General features: G+C 39.4%; 1 protein-coding gene across 1 annotated transcript in view; it reads right to left on the reverse strand.

Moving 5' to 3' along the window:
* The window catches only part of LOC109921924 (ADAMTS-like protein 1), a 499,722-nt gene that overhangs the window by 23,179 nt on the left and 461,611 nt on the right, over window positions 1-14,932 (reverse strand). Inside the window, exons 23-24 of the mRNA XM_048595307.1 lie at window positions 14,104-14,286; window positions 12,636-12,770 (exon numbers count right to left, since the gene is read on the reverse strand). Coding sequence (XP_048451264.1) covers window positions 12,636-12,770; window positions 14,104-14,286 — 318 coding nt within the window. The remainder of the gene's footprint in view (window positions 1-12,635; window positions 12,771-14,103; window positions 14,287-14,932) is intronic.

The following is a 14,932-nucleotide window of genomic DNA, read 5'->3' on the forward strand; positions in this document are numbered from 1 at the left end:
TCCAGATAGAAGGGGTGATGTCTCATTGAGAATAGGATAGAATGGGGAGCAGTGAGAGTAAATGGCCAAAATTTGGGGCGGCACGGTGGCATGGTGGTTAGCACTGCTGCCTCAAAGAACCAGGGGCCCGAGTTCAATTCCACCCTCAGTCGACTGTCTGTGTGGAGTTTGCACATTCTCCCCATGTCTTCGTGGGTTTCCTCCCACAGTCCAAAGATGTGCAGGCTAGGTGGATTGGTCATACTAAATTGCTCGTAGTGTTCAGGGATTTGCACATTAGGTGGGCTATAAGGGGATGGGTTTGGCTGGGTGCTCTGGGGGTCGTTGTGGACTTGTTGGGCCAAAGGTCCTGTTTCCACACTGTAGGGATTCTATGATTCTATTCTATGAAAAGAACACAAAGATTCACAAAACCATGGGCTCAGGCAGTAAATGCAGAACATTAATGGTAAACGGGGGGAAGGGCAGAAGGTCATTATAGGTACATGAGCAGTAACACAAGAAGGAATGATGAGGGGAATCATCATTAGTTTCAGGCATAACCTGTGACTCCCTCACAAGGGCACCAAGCTGGAACTTCCATGTTTGCTCAGAACTGGCTGGAAGTTGACTCATCACCATGTCCTTAGTGTCAGATTTAGCAGGAACGTTTATGCAATAGAAACATAGAAAATAGGAGCAGGAGTAGGCCATTCATTTCTTTAAGCATACTTTGCCATTTAATATGATCATGGCTTAATCATCCAACTCAGTACCCTATTCTCACTTTCTTCCCATTCCCTTTGATTATTTTAGCCCAAAGAACTATCTCTAATTCCTTTTTGAAACATTCAATGTTTTGGCCTCGACCGCTTTCTGTGGCAAATAATTCCACAGGCTCACCACTCTCTAAGTGAAAAAAGAATTCTCCTCATTTCAGTTGTAAATAGCCGACCCTGTATCCTTTGACTGTGACCCCTGATTCTGGTCTCCCCAGCCATCAGAAACATCCTTCCTGCACTTACCCTGTCTAGTCCTATTAGAATTTTATAGTTTTCTGAGATGCCCTCACCCTCAAGTTCCAACGTTTCAGTGTCTCCTGACATATCAGTTCTGCCATTCCAAGAATCAGTCAAGTAAACCTTTTCTGCACTCCCTCTGCAACAAGACCATCCTTCCTCTGATAAGAGGACCAAAACTACACATTATACTCCAGCTGTGGTCTTACCAAGGCCCTGTACAATTACAGGAAGTGATCCTTACTCCTGTAGCTGACATACCATTTGCCATAGGGGCGTTCAGAAGATTCTGGAAATGGAATCTTGTGATCAGCCTCAGCAATTTTATGAATCCAGCAAGGTTGTCCATTTTGAGAATAAAGAAGAGAATATTACTTTCTTTGGGACTTTTCTTCACGTCCAATGCTGCATAATGCCACCGGCAACATGAAACACATAGAGTCATAGAGTCATAACATGCTGAGAGCTTGGAGGCTACAGAGATTGCAGTGACCACAGCTTTGGTTCTGATTTGCAGATGTACTTGCATTAAGTTTGCTGTTAACTAAACCTGAAATGGTAATCGAAGAATGTAAATGAAATTGTTCAGCCTTTGAATGCACCTCAATCAAAGCTATTTATGTTTGTAATCTTAGCGATCAATTAACTTGTTCTATTTTGAGTGTTTACACAGTTACTTAAAACTGCATCAAATTAAGCAAAATTATTAATTATATTCCTGTACTAGCTGTGTGAGAGCTTGAAGGTCTCAGGCCTCAATCCAGTTTAACGTCTTCCATTTTTAAATGAGTCTTCCAAATATTAAATTGCTCACACACTGTTTTCCTGTGTTTATTCCTCCCCAGAGTATCCCATGCATGAAGCAGAATGGGATAACAATGAAGATTCAAGCTGTGAATTATCACAACAGTTTGAAACCACAAGCACAAAACTTTTATCACTGGCTATGGAAGACAGAAATGTGGAATGGAGTAACGCTAGGGAAAATGCCAACTCCAATTCTTGTTTAGTTGTATGATGCAAGATAAATGCCTGTATTAGGTTTCATACAAAATTCCTTCTAACCTGCTAACTCTCAGCCTGATACACCATGGATATTGAACAGGACAGAAGATTTTACCTCAATTAATCACCAAAATTCCGTCACTTCCTCCCATTATTATCCAGTTTCTATCATTACTTTCTCAGTCTAAGCTTGCAATTCACTCAGCTGCTAGTATTTGTCACCTTGCAGTCACTTCACATTTCAAATAGATATCAATCTGAGTTTTCAAACGAGGAGCAGCATACAATTAAGGAAGAAATGCCCAAAATGGAAGATTGACTCGTTCTGGCTCAAGGTACATTTGTCACCATCATTGCCTGATTTGCTGACCATCAATATTGGCCCTCATTTTGGGGGAACTTGATCTTATAACTATCAATGATGTAAACATGTAATGTGTAAAGTGGAACATTACAAATGTTTGCACAAAGAACACTTTTCTGATGCTCACAAATACAACTGTAACCGATTACAACTGACTGAAATATGAATTGCAAAAGCAACTGATATTAATATTGTATTTTGATCACATTTTAAAATTATTTCTTCAAAGTTGTTCCATCTAACAGTCTAATTTTCACCTAGCTAGCATGACTAAAAAGCTTAGCAAAAATTACCTAATTCAACAGGTCAAGTAATTGAGTAATAAATTGAGCAATGATGAAAAGAAATTGGCTCCACCTAGATCTAGCACTTTCTATGGCTACAGCACTCCTCGAGCTGTGCTTTTGTTGTACAACTGATATATATTGAACAATTTGCTCGAATCTGGTACTCTCCATTTCAGTCCCCAGAGACTGAACATTTTTCCTAGTCACTGGGAATTATCAGCCCCTAATGACAAAGCATTGAGAATAAGTACATGAGTGTACGTGACTGCACATGGATGGGTGAGTGAATGTGAGAGTGAACAAAACAAGTCAGACAGCAAGCAAACAGTGTGTGTGTTGACTGTGAGTGAAAGTGAGTACACGCATAAGACAGCATGTTGGGAAAACATGCATTGAGTGAGAATGAATGAGCAAAAGTGTTAATGATTTTGATTGAAATTTTCTCCTGCTCAAAGTACAAATTGTGGCGATGCCATGATGGAACAGCCAGAAATAACTTGGAAACTTATTTTCTCCCACCTTCTGATCCTGCCTGACCAGTATGTTCCCATTGTACTCTACTGCACTTACAGTTTTAAATATGTTTGTTTCCTTTTTACCCCCAGCTTTATTAGACAAACTAATTTTTAAGTTAACATTTCAGTTTATAATAATTTGAGATACATGGACATATTTTTCAAAAAATATTATTCATAGGGCGCGTCGCTTGTCCTGATGTAATTGCCCTAGAATATCAAATATCAAATCTTTGAAACGCTTAGAAGATTATGGGATGTTGATAGCTTGCTGGCAGTTACACTGGATGCTGATAGAGATCTTAAAACACCTGCCTGTAGTCGTAACAATCCATAGGGAATTTACAAAAATCATACATTAAAATTTAGAGTGCAAAGCCCTTCTGGTAACTCATCCTGTTAAAGCTACATAAAATATTTCAAGAGGGGTGTGAAAGAAATCAAATATGTTTTAAATTTATTTCACGATCTTAGTTGCTTAAGCTTAGTCCCGAAAGAGAGGAAACTTTTCATCATCAGATGTCACAACAGAATGGTATAAGCAAATCCTTAACTAAAAACTAAGATAGTTAATTTAAAATGAGTGTTGGAATACACAAGTGTTCTATAGTGTATCCACTGTAACAGGAGAGGATGTAAGAATACTTAAGGAAAAATGAAGATAGAATTGAGGAAACCCATTTGTGTTCATGGATGACAGTAAAGTTGGAAACACCTACATTCCTGTCTGAAAAAAAAACTAAAATACAAAGATTCTGTTAACTATATTACCTATAATTAACATGGATATAATGAATAAATTCTGAAGAGCATGTAGAAAGAGAGATGTTTATGTTACATTTTTGAAATTGTAATAAGAATAATAATTTCAGATGGACAATTAGTTCAGTTTTATGAATATTGGCTTATGCTGATCCTTTAGACATGACAATCCTTCATGACAATTTAGAAATATATTTTACAGAACTGCAGAAACATACGCTAATTAAATGATTTTCTGAAGAAGGGTCCCGACCCGAAATGCCAATTTTCCTGTTCCTCTGATGCGGCCTGGTCTGCTCTGTTTCTCCACCTCCACACTGTGTTATCACTAATTAAATGGTTGTGTCTTTTGTGGGGACATTTCAAAAAGTGCAAAGGACTTTTTTCATTCTTGCATAATAAAAGGTAACGGTGTTTAGTTGCAATATTATTAGATATGTGACATTAATTTTTATGTGCCTGTGACATGGTTTCTTTCCTTTATGAAGCTCAATTTATTCCTGTAAGTGATGATAATTTATTATTTTGAGCTTTGACAGTTCACTTTTAATGAAAAGACAATTAACTTGAATCATCATCACATCTCTTCTTTATATGGCTGCCATTTAGGTGCAAAGCTACATAGTAACTCAAAAACATTCCCCCAACATGCTGATGGATTTCAGTGACTTGTAGTTATACTATTAATGCTACTGATGATGATGTCTGCAGGAAGTGCGTTTGGTTACAAATCCTAGAGGATCGCATGGATTGGTTTGAATGGCAGTTAGAGGCAAAGACAAATTTACAGGAGCTCGAGGGTGTGATGGATGACAGTTGCAGGAAGGGAGATAAACTGGAGATATAGTCAGGTAGATGGGTTGCCTCCAAAAAGATAGGAGAGAGAGGCAGGCAGTGCAGGAGTCTCCTGTGGTTGTTGCCATCTCAAACATGCATGCTGTTTTGGGAGTGATGGATTCTCAGGGGAATGTAGCACCGTCAGCCAGGTTTCTGGTACTGAGACTGGCTCTAATGTAATGAGGGGTACATCGGGTTCCAAGTGATCGATTGTAACAGAGGACTCTCTAGTCAGAGTCACAGACAGACATTTCTGCTGCTGACAGTGAGGCATCAGAATGTTGTGTTGCCTCCCTGGTGCCAAGATCAAAGATATCTCGGAGACAGCGCACAATATTCTCAAAGGGGAGAGGGAGCAGAAGGGGGTCATTGTACACATTAGAACTAACAACATAGGAACGGAAAAGGACACGATACTGAGGAGAGAATATAGGAAGTTAGGCAGGATTTTAAAAAGGAGGTCCTCGAGGGTAGTAATATCTGGATTACTCCCAGTGCCACAAGCTAGTGAGGGTAGGAATAGGAGGATTGAGCAGATGAATGCATTGCTGAGGAGCTGGCGCAGGGAGAAGGATTCACATTTTTTGAATCATTGGAATCTCTCCTGGGATAGAAGTGACCAAATAAAAAGGACAAATGGCACCTGAATTGGAAGGGGACTAATATACTAATGGGGAGATTTGCTAGAGTTGCTTGGGAGGATTTAAACTAGTAAGGAACCCAGGGAGATAGAGGAAAGAGATCAGTCTGAGACTGTACAGTTGGGAAAAGGAGCAAGTCAAACAGTCAGGGCAGGCAGGAACAAAGCAGAGAATGAGGTAGGACCGATAAATTAAACTGCATTTATTTCAATGCAAGAGGCCTAACAGGTAAGGCAGATGAAGTCAGGGCATGGTTGGGACTGGAATATCATAGCGATTATAGAGATATAGCTCAGGGATGGACAGGACTGGCAGCTTAATGTTCCAGGGTATAGATACTATTAGAAAGATAGAAATGGGGGCAGGAGAAGAAGGAGAATGGTGTTTTTGATTAGGGATAACATTACAGTTGTACTTACGGGGGATATTCCTGGGAATATGTCCTGGGAAGTTATTTGGGCAGAACTGATAAATAAGAAAGGGATGATCATCTCACTGGGCTTGTACTATAGACAGCCCAATAGTCAGCGGGAAATTGAGAAGCAAGTCTGTAAGGAGATCTCAGTTATCTGTAAGAATAATGGAGTGGTAATGGTAGGAGATTTTAACTTTCTAAACACAGACTGGGATTGCCAGAGAGTCGAGGGCTTGGATGCAGAGAAATTTGTTAAGCTTGTACAAGAAACTTTTCTGATTCAGTATGTGGATGTACCTACTAGAGAAGGTGCAAAATTTGACCTACTCTTGGGAAATAAGCCAGGGCAGGTGACTGAGGTGTCAGTGGGGGAGCACTTTGGGGCCGGTGACCATAATTCTATTAGTTTTAAAATAGTGATGGAAAAGGATAGGCCGGATCTAAAAGTTAAAGTTCTAAATTGGAGTAAGGTCAATTTTGACGGCATTAGGCAAGAACTTTCAAAAGATGATTGGGGGTGGATGTTTGCAGGTAAAGGGACGGCTCGAAAATGGGAAGCCTTCAAAAATGAGATAACAAGAGACAATATGTTCCTGTTAGGGTGAAGGACAAGTCTGGTAGGTGTAGGGAATGCTGGATGACTGGAGAAATTGAGGTTTTGGTCAAGAATAAGAAGGAAGCGTATGTCAGGTATAGATAGCAGAGATCAAGTGAATCCTTAGAAAAGTATAAAGGCAGTAGAAGTGTACTTAAGAGGGAAATCAGGAGGGCAAAAAGGGGACATGAGATAGCTTTGGCAAATAGGGTTAAGGAGATTCGAAAGGGATTCTAAAAATACATTAAGGACAAAAGAGTAACTAGGGAGAGAATAGGGTCCCTTAAAGATCAGCAAGGCCACCTATGTGTGGATCTGCAGGAGATGGGGGAGATCCTAAATGAGTATTTTGCTTCAGTGTTTACTATGGACAAGGATACGGAAGATAGAGAACATGGGGAAATAAATAGGGACATCTTGAAAAATGTCCATATTTCAGAGGAGGTGGTGCTGGCAATCTTAAAATGCATAAAGGTGGATAAATCCCTGGGACTTGCTCAAGTGTACCCTGAAACTCTGTGGGAAGATAGGGAAGTCATTGCCAGGCCCCTTGCTGAGATTTCTGTATCACAGCTAGCCACAGGTCAGGTGCCGGAAGACTCGAGGTTGGCTAACGTGGTGCCACTATTTAAGAACGTGGTAAGGAAAAGCCAGGGAACTATAGACTGGTGAGCCAGGCATTAGTGGTGGGCAAGTTGTTGGAGGAAATCCTGAGGGACAGGATTTACATGTATTTGGAAAGGCAAGGACTGATTAGGGATAGTCAACATAGATTTGTGCATGGGAAATCGTGTCTCACTAACTTGATTGAGTTTTTTGAAGAAGTAACAAAGAGGATTGTGAGGGCAGAGCAGTGGACGTGATATATATGGACTTCAGTAAGGCATTTGACAAGGTTCCTCATGGTAGACTGGTTAGCAAGGTTAGATCACGTGAAATACAGGGAGACCTAGCCATTTGGATACAGAACTGGCTCGAAGGTAGTATACAGAGGGTGGTGGTGGAGGATTATTTTTCAGACTGGAAGCCAGTGACCAGCGGTGTGCCACAAGGATCAGTGTTGGGTCCTTTGCTTTTTGTCATTTACATAAATTATTTGAATGTCATAGGGAGGAATGGTTAGTAAGTTTGCAGATGACACCAAAATTGAAGGTGGAGTAGACAAGGAGGGAGGTTACCTCAGAATACAACAGATTTTGATCAGACAGGCCAATGAGCTGAGGAGTGGCAGATGGAGTTTAATTTAGATAAAGATGAGGTGCAGTATTTTGGAAAGGCAAATCAGTGCACAACTTATACATGGTAAGTCCCTGGGGAGTACTGCTGAACAAAAAGACCTTGGAGGTTAGGTTCACAATTCCTTCAAAGTGGAGTCGCAGGTAAATAGGAAAGTGAAGAAGGCATTTGGTATGTTTGTCTTTATTGGTCAGTGCATTGAGCACAGGAGCTGGGAGGTCATGTTGTGGCTGTATAGGACATTGGTTAAGCCAGTTTTAGAATACTGTGTGCAATTCTGGTCTCCCCGCTATAGGATGTTGTGAAACTTGAAAGGATTCAGGAAATATTTACAAGGATGTTGCCAGGGCTGGATGTTTTGAGCTATAGGGAGAGGCTGAATAGGCTGGGCCTATTTTCCCTGGAGAATTGGAGGCTGAGAGGTGACCTTGTAGAGACTTATAAAATAATGAAGGGCACAGATAGGATAAATAGAGAAGGTCTTTTCCCCAGGGTGGGGGAGTCCAAAACTAGAGGGCATAGGTTTAAGGTGAGAGGGAAAAGATATAAAAGGAACCTTGCGGGCAACATTTTTACACAGAGAGTGGTGTGTGCATGGAATGAGCTGCCAGAGGAAGTGATGGACACTGATACAATTACAACATTTAAAAGGTATCTGGATGGGTATATGAATAGGAAGGGGTTAGAGGGATATCGGCTGAATGCTGGCAAATGGGGCTAGATTTATATAGGACATCCGGTCGGCATATACGAATTGGATCGAAGGGTCTGTTTCTGTGCTGTACATCTCTATGACTCTAAGTGTGACATCCAATTGAGGGGCAAAACTGGCTTCTCACTTGCTCGTTCCATAGCAGACAAGTTACTGGTTAAACTACTGAAGTTATGTCATTAGTAGTCATACTAATTAAAGAAAGGCCTGATGGGAATAAAAGAGAACTACTTGCTGCTCATTGTATGGTCTGATATCTAAAGTAAAAACATACAGTTTTGATTTTAAAAATCCTGCAAATATTGCAAAGTATTGCAAAGCTATTAATACTTGGGGGAAAAAAATGGAAGAGCATTGTTCAAAAATTATACCTCTACTAAATAATTTTACCTACGCATAAGACTCCTCCAGTGTAAACATAGTTAATACTGCTGTAATGACAGTTTTATAAAGCATAACGATTTTTGAACTGTTGTGATGCCTTTCAAGGCCAAGGTTTTTCAGGTAATATTTTAATACACTTAGGAACCTATCAGTTGTTTCTGGAAATTGGAATTTAAGAAGTTAAAACTCCCGAGACTAAAAGGAAAATAAAATCTGAGCTTATTTATTGCATGTTAACAACACCATCTATTTCCTCTTCCTCTTCATTCCAGCCCAGTTTGGCTGTTTATTGCCAAAATGTGAGACTATGAGTATTTCCATCTACTCAGAAGCTAAAGCACTCTGGGAGAAACAGCTCCATAAGTCAAAACTAAAAACAACAATAATAGTCTGGTATTGCCAAAGGGACAATGATAGCAGTCAATTGTGGATTATTTTATAGGTTTATTAATCATATTGCATTGAAAGTTTGAATGATATAAAAGGAACAACTCAAGTGACAGCGTAGAGTTTAGAATTAAATTTTAAACAGATAAATTCAAGATGGGGCACCAGGGTGCCTCAGTGGTTAGCACTGCTGCCTCACAGTACCAGGGACCTGGGTTCGATTCCACCCTCGGGCATCTGTCTGTGTGGAGTTTGCACAATCTCCCTTTGCCTGTGTGGGTTTCCCCTGAGTGCTCAGGTTTCCTCCCATAGTCCAATGATGTGCAGGTTAGGTAGATTGGCTACACTTAAAAATTGCCCACAGTGTCCAGGAATGTGTAGGTTAGGTGGATTAGCCATGGGAAATTCAGGGTTACAGGGAGTGGGTGGGATGCTGTTTAGAGGGTCTGTGTGGACTCGATGGGCTGAATGGCCTTCTTCTACACTATAGGGATTCTATGATTCATCCTTGTCAATATAATTTTTGCAGTTGGATGCTGTAGTTATGTCAGGAGTTAGTTTTAATTATTGAGAGCTACAGCTGAAGTAAAAATTACTTTTCACTCACAACTGCTCAATCTGAAACATACACAAGCAGACTTGAAGATGACTCAAAACAAACTATAGCCGCTCTGGAACAGCTAGAAATTTAGAAATGCTGTGGCTTGGTTATTGAGGACTGTCCCCAGTTTAACCCCCTGACCTAATATCCTATTTCTCAATTGTCACTACTGATCCGCTCCTTCACCAATTTCTCATCAACATGTATCTCTAGGTTTCACTAATTATACTTGCTATTTAAACCACCTAGTTGTCTTCCGTGCAGGATTTTATTCAATGCTCTCTGCAGGTTTTGGCATGTACAATTGAGCTTCTGAACAATCACTCAAAATTCTCTTTCCTAACAGTAAGTTAGAGGAAAAGGCACAATCTCCTCTTCTGAAACCGTGCTGACTCCTGTTTCTGAGATGTTGTTTCCAATAATGGTTACATTATACTTCACTTTTGCTGATATGAGTAATGGGGCTGTAGATTCAGTTTAACAGCTTGTTTGGTGCCAAGTTGGCCTGTCTATAATTCGATAGGTCTTCCTTACATTTAGCAACATCTCTATGATGAAATTAAGGAATAGGAGCAGGCATTGGCCATGTGGCCTTTAAACCTGCTCTATGCAGTCACATAACTGTCATCACTTTATATATATTTTTTCGTAATACTGTTTAGGAACTGTGTGTATACATTGTCTGGCTGAGGAATTCATTAAGGAACAGCACAGCAGCTAATATCACTATGACTGATGTGCATGGTTTGGCATCTTGCAATGATTCTACGAAAAGTACAGAAAATGAATCACTGGAGGAAAGTTAATTAACATTCCTTCTTGAAGCTGAGTGGAAGTGATATGTTTCTCAAGGAACTTTTGGGATGGCTCCAAACAGTATAAAGCAGGTGCCTGTATTACATGAGCAAAAAGTTACAATTGTACACAGTGAGAAGATCCAAGTGAAAACAGCACAGTGACGGCAACCAACCAAAATCAGTGTCCAGCATGTATACAGCGGTACAGCACTTGTAGCCATCATGGAAAAGTCTAGAAAGGACAGAACAGCTGAGGAAGGTTCTGTTCTTTGATTGAAACATTAAAGATCCCATTCCTGCATAGGGAGCTCTCTAAAATTTCTATAATTTCTCCCCTAGTCAATACCAATCAAAACAAATTTAATTGAATTTTCCTCCTTGGCTGTTTGTCAGATTTTGCTGTGAAAGTTTTGTTGGGGTTAATTAAATATATATTTCAAAGAGCCAGCCCTGGTAAAATGGACTCAGTGGACTCCTTCTGTGCTTTATGATGTTTTAAGGATGTGTTGCTCTGCTTGACTTATGCAATAGATTCAATTAATTAACTATACTTGATGCAATTTGAGACATTTTACATGATAAACATACAAAGATTTTATTTCCAATAGACAGGAGCTCTGTTTTATTTGAAACATCACAAATTCTAATTATATGACATTTCAGCATGACGAAACATACTTCGTTGTGAACCTCAACTCTTTTAAACTTTGAATTTTCCCTGCTAAGTTTCTATGTCCCAAGCGCTTCCAGATTAGCAGGAGTTTTAAAGCCTGGCATTCTGGCTTTCCTCTAAAGGTTGGAAAGGTGATGGAATTGATGCTGTGAAATGAATTGCTGACTCTGTTCTTGTTACAGAAACAAGCCCTTGCCCACTCTTCTGTTTCTGATCACAGTCTCTCTTAGCATGGTCCTTGCACTTTGCCTGAACATGAGTGATGATAATTGCTGAGCAAGATCAGTACTGTATGCTGCAATGAAAAATATGTGACTTATCTGTATATTAATATTACCGTTAGAGTTTGGTTTTCAAACTAAAGGTGTGCAGCATTGTTCACTTTTGTGAAGGGTCTTTAAACAACCAAACTAAGTTAGATAGCCATTCCGAGTCTAGAATGTGTCAAAGAGCAGGTGACTGCAAATCCCTGGAATGTTAATGGAATAAATTCTCAAATTGTAGGTGAAATAACTCCACGAAGGCTGGTATCTTGTCACCATATCACCCTTTATTTACATGTGTCTAGGATTTGACACTGGTCCAGCTTCCTCAGAGCCAGCTCTCAGAGAGAACAGAACCCCTGACACTCCTGTTTATATCTGTCAGTCAGGGCTCCCTGATTGGACCAGGTTAACAGTCCCAATCAGGGAACTCCTATTCGATGAAATCCACCTGGCTGACCCCGTTCCAATCACTACAGTAGGATTTACAACAAGTAAAATAAACATTAAAGGTCATTAGCTTGTTTTCAATTCAGAATAGTCAAGGATTGATTTTAGTTTCAAAAATCTATGGACTGAAAGCTTTGAGGGCAGTTCACAGGACTTCAGACTGTGGTCAGAAAACAGTATAACTTACTTCCCAGAAAGTAGTACAGGATAGATCAGGAAAGCACAGTCATCACAGTAAAAAGATTTCATTGGTAAAACCTCCCAACCAGGAGGTTTGATGAAAAATCAGCAGGTTGTTAAAAATTGAGAAAGTTAAACTGTCAATTTTGAGAGTATTCATGAAGGAGACTCCACAGTTCACATGACAGAAACGGGGGAGAATCGGTTGAGTAGAAATGCAAAATTTAATTTGGAGGGGTTAACTTCTACAAATCTGGAACTTTATAACAGATAGTGGTTGCAAACTGGAGAAACTTCATTTTGCTGTGTGCTTTAAGAGCTTTCAAACTGTTTGCTGTTGTTAAATAAACACTGTAGCCTCATATGACTATATTTAGTGACTGACCATCACATTAACTAACATTTTGTGAAAAATTATGTCATGTCAGACTTCATTCTGGATCTGACATACCCAAATAGTTCCATAATCTGGGATCATAACAATGTGTGCTCAATATGAAGAACAACTTCATTTCATAAAATGCAGCACTTACCAACCACAACACTGCTTCCAGAACTCAATATTTCTTTAGTTCCAAGAATAGTAGCAAATATTGTGTGAGCATCAGACCCAGTCAGTGCGAAGAGTGGGACTAAATACTTTGATTCCAAAAAGACTCTTGGGGGATCTGTAACATATCAATTGTTGAATAAAACAGTTAACTGGAAGGAAGGCAGAAAATAAGATATTTAAAGAGTGAGCGAGGATTGGCACGACGTGTCTGAACTGTCCTATCCATCACAGGAATTTGAAAAACTGCATCTGTACATTTCATATTAATATCTCAAACTCATTGTGATGCTGCAGTACAGGTTGTAGTGTCTACTCAACAGATTTCTTCAAAATCAGACTGACATACTAACTGTGAACATATGGAACAGCCTTTGACAGATGAAATACATCAAAGAATATGAGTAATCAATATAAAAGAAAGGACTAAGAGCATTGCATTGTACAATTTGAATGCTTATTTTTGACCTCATGTTAACATCAAATTTAATTGACATAAAAGATGGTGAAGGGGTGCAATGTCAGAACACAATGGGAGATGGTGGAGGAAACATGGCAGGGGATGGGTTGGAGGGAGAGGGATACAGGTGAAAGATGAGAGAGCAGTGCTTGTAGTGTGCGGAGGGAAATGAGAAAGGAAACAGATGAAGAGGAAGGAATGGGAGAAGATGGAGGGGGTGGGAATAGTGAGGCATGGGAAAAATGAGCCAAAGGATTATTGAAGAACACAGAGGAGCGCTTAAACAACAATAAATGTTTATATTTTGATACAGACCAATCATGGTCACATTAAGGAGAAATTAAAGAGAAACTATTGGAAAGCCCACAGGAATGAGTGTCAGTAGAAAATAAATTCTGAAAGCAGAGAAATGATGTAGGAGACAGCAATGACAATTTGTTTTTTGATTCACTCATGAGATGTTGGCATTACTGGCCTTGCCAGCATTTATTGCCCATGCTCTTGAGAAGAAAGTGGTGAGCTGCGTTCTTGAACTGTTGCAGCCTATGTGCTGTAAGTGGACCCAAGATGCTATTAGGAAGGGCATTCCAAGATTTTGACCCAGAGACACTGAAGAAACGTTGATATATTTCCAAGTCAGAGTGATGAGTAGTTTGGAGGGGGATCTTGCAGACAGTGATGTTTCCATGTGTCTGATGCCTTCCAGATGTTAGTGGTCATTGATTTGGATGATTGGGAACTTCACTCCATGAGCAATGATATTAATCATTAGAAAGCTGTACTGATTGGTAATTAATTACAGTTACAACAGCTATAAGACATTTGGACAGGTACCTGAAGAGCAAAGGTTTAGAGGGATATGGGCCAAACACAGTCAAATGGGACTAGTTTAGTTTGGGAAACTTGGTTGGCATGGGCGAGTTGGACCGTAGGATCTACTTGCATACTGTATGACTCTATAATTAGTAAAGCATGATGTGTTTTTCCTTACCCTGTAATAGCAGACTAGTTGTTGCCTTCACATGGCCAAGAGGATTTGATGCATGACAAGAATATATTCCCTGATTTGCTAATGTGACATTTATTATTGAGAGAGATCCATTCTGGAAAAGCTTAACATTGCCATCAAGTGGCCCCTGGTCTCTTGTCCAGCTCACTGTAGGCTCAGGAACACCTACAAAATTAGAATGTCATGAAGAATGAGATGAAGATACTTTAATCTTCATAAAAATAAAAGAGAAGTTATGAAGACATTTTACTGCATGGAAAAATTATGCAATATGTCAAATGATCAAATACAAAGTTAATAATCAGTTCTGCCCTGTGAATGTATGGACTGATGTTTGCTAATTGGCAAATGAATGACTTGGCGTATTCTTTTCCCTGAGCTTATTTATCAATAACTACTTACTCCATGTTTATTTATGCTACTAACATTGTATGTTTTTCTCAGCATGCAATGAATTTACTACAAAGAAATTAGAAAGAAGAATATCCTGACCGGTCAGGTTAATCCATCTGTTTCTATGTCTTGAGATTAGCCTATCTTTCTACAATCTTTCTGACCATATTTTTCTCTGTTCTTTCAAGTTTGAATCGTCAGTGTTATCACAAAGCCAGAAATCTGAACATTTACAACTAGAAATTAAGATATATATCACTATAAATGTGATTTCTATTGAAGGTGAATTACAATACTTTATTCATTCACAATTTGAATGATTTATATTTCAATACCCAAATATGATTACAAAATATGAAAATACAAAAATATGAAATGCAAATGTTTAGCATATTTTTAAGATTGCCATAAATTAGCC

This window comes from Rhincodon typus, chromosome 3 (genome assembly GCF_021869965.1).
Source record: "Rhincodon typus isolate 14 chromosome 3, sRhiTyp1.1, whole genome shotgun sequence".
Classification (NCBI taxonomy): domain Eukaryota; kingdom Metazoa; phylum Chordata; class Chondrichthyes; order Orectolobiformes; family Rhincodontidae; genus Rhincodon; species Rhincodon typus.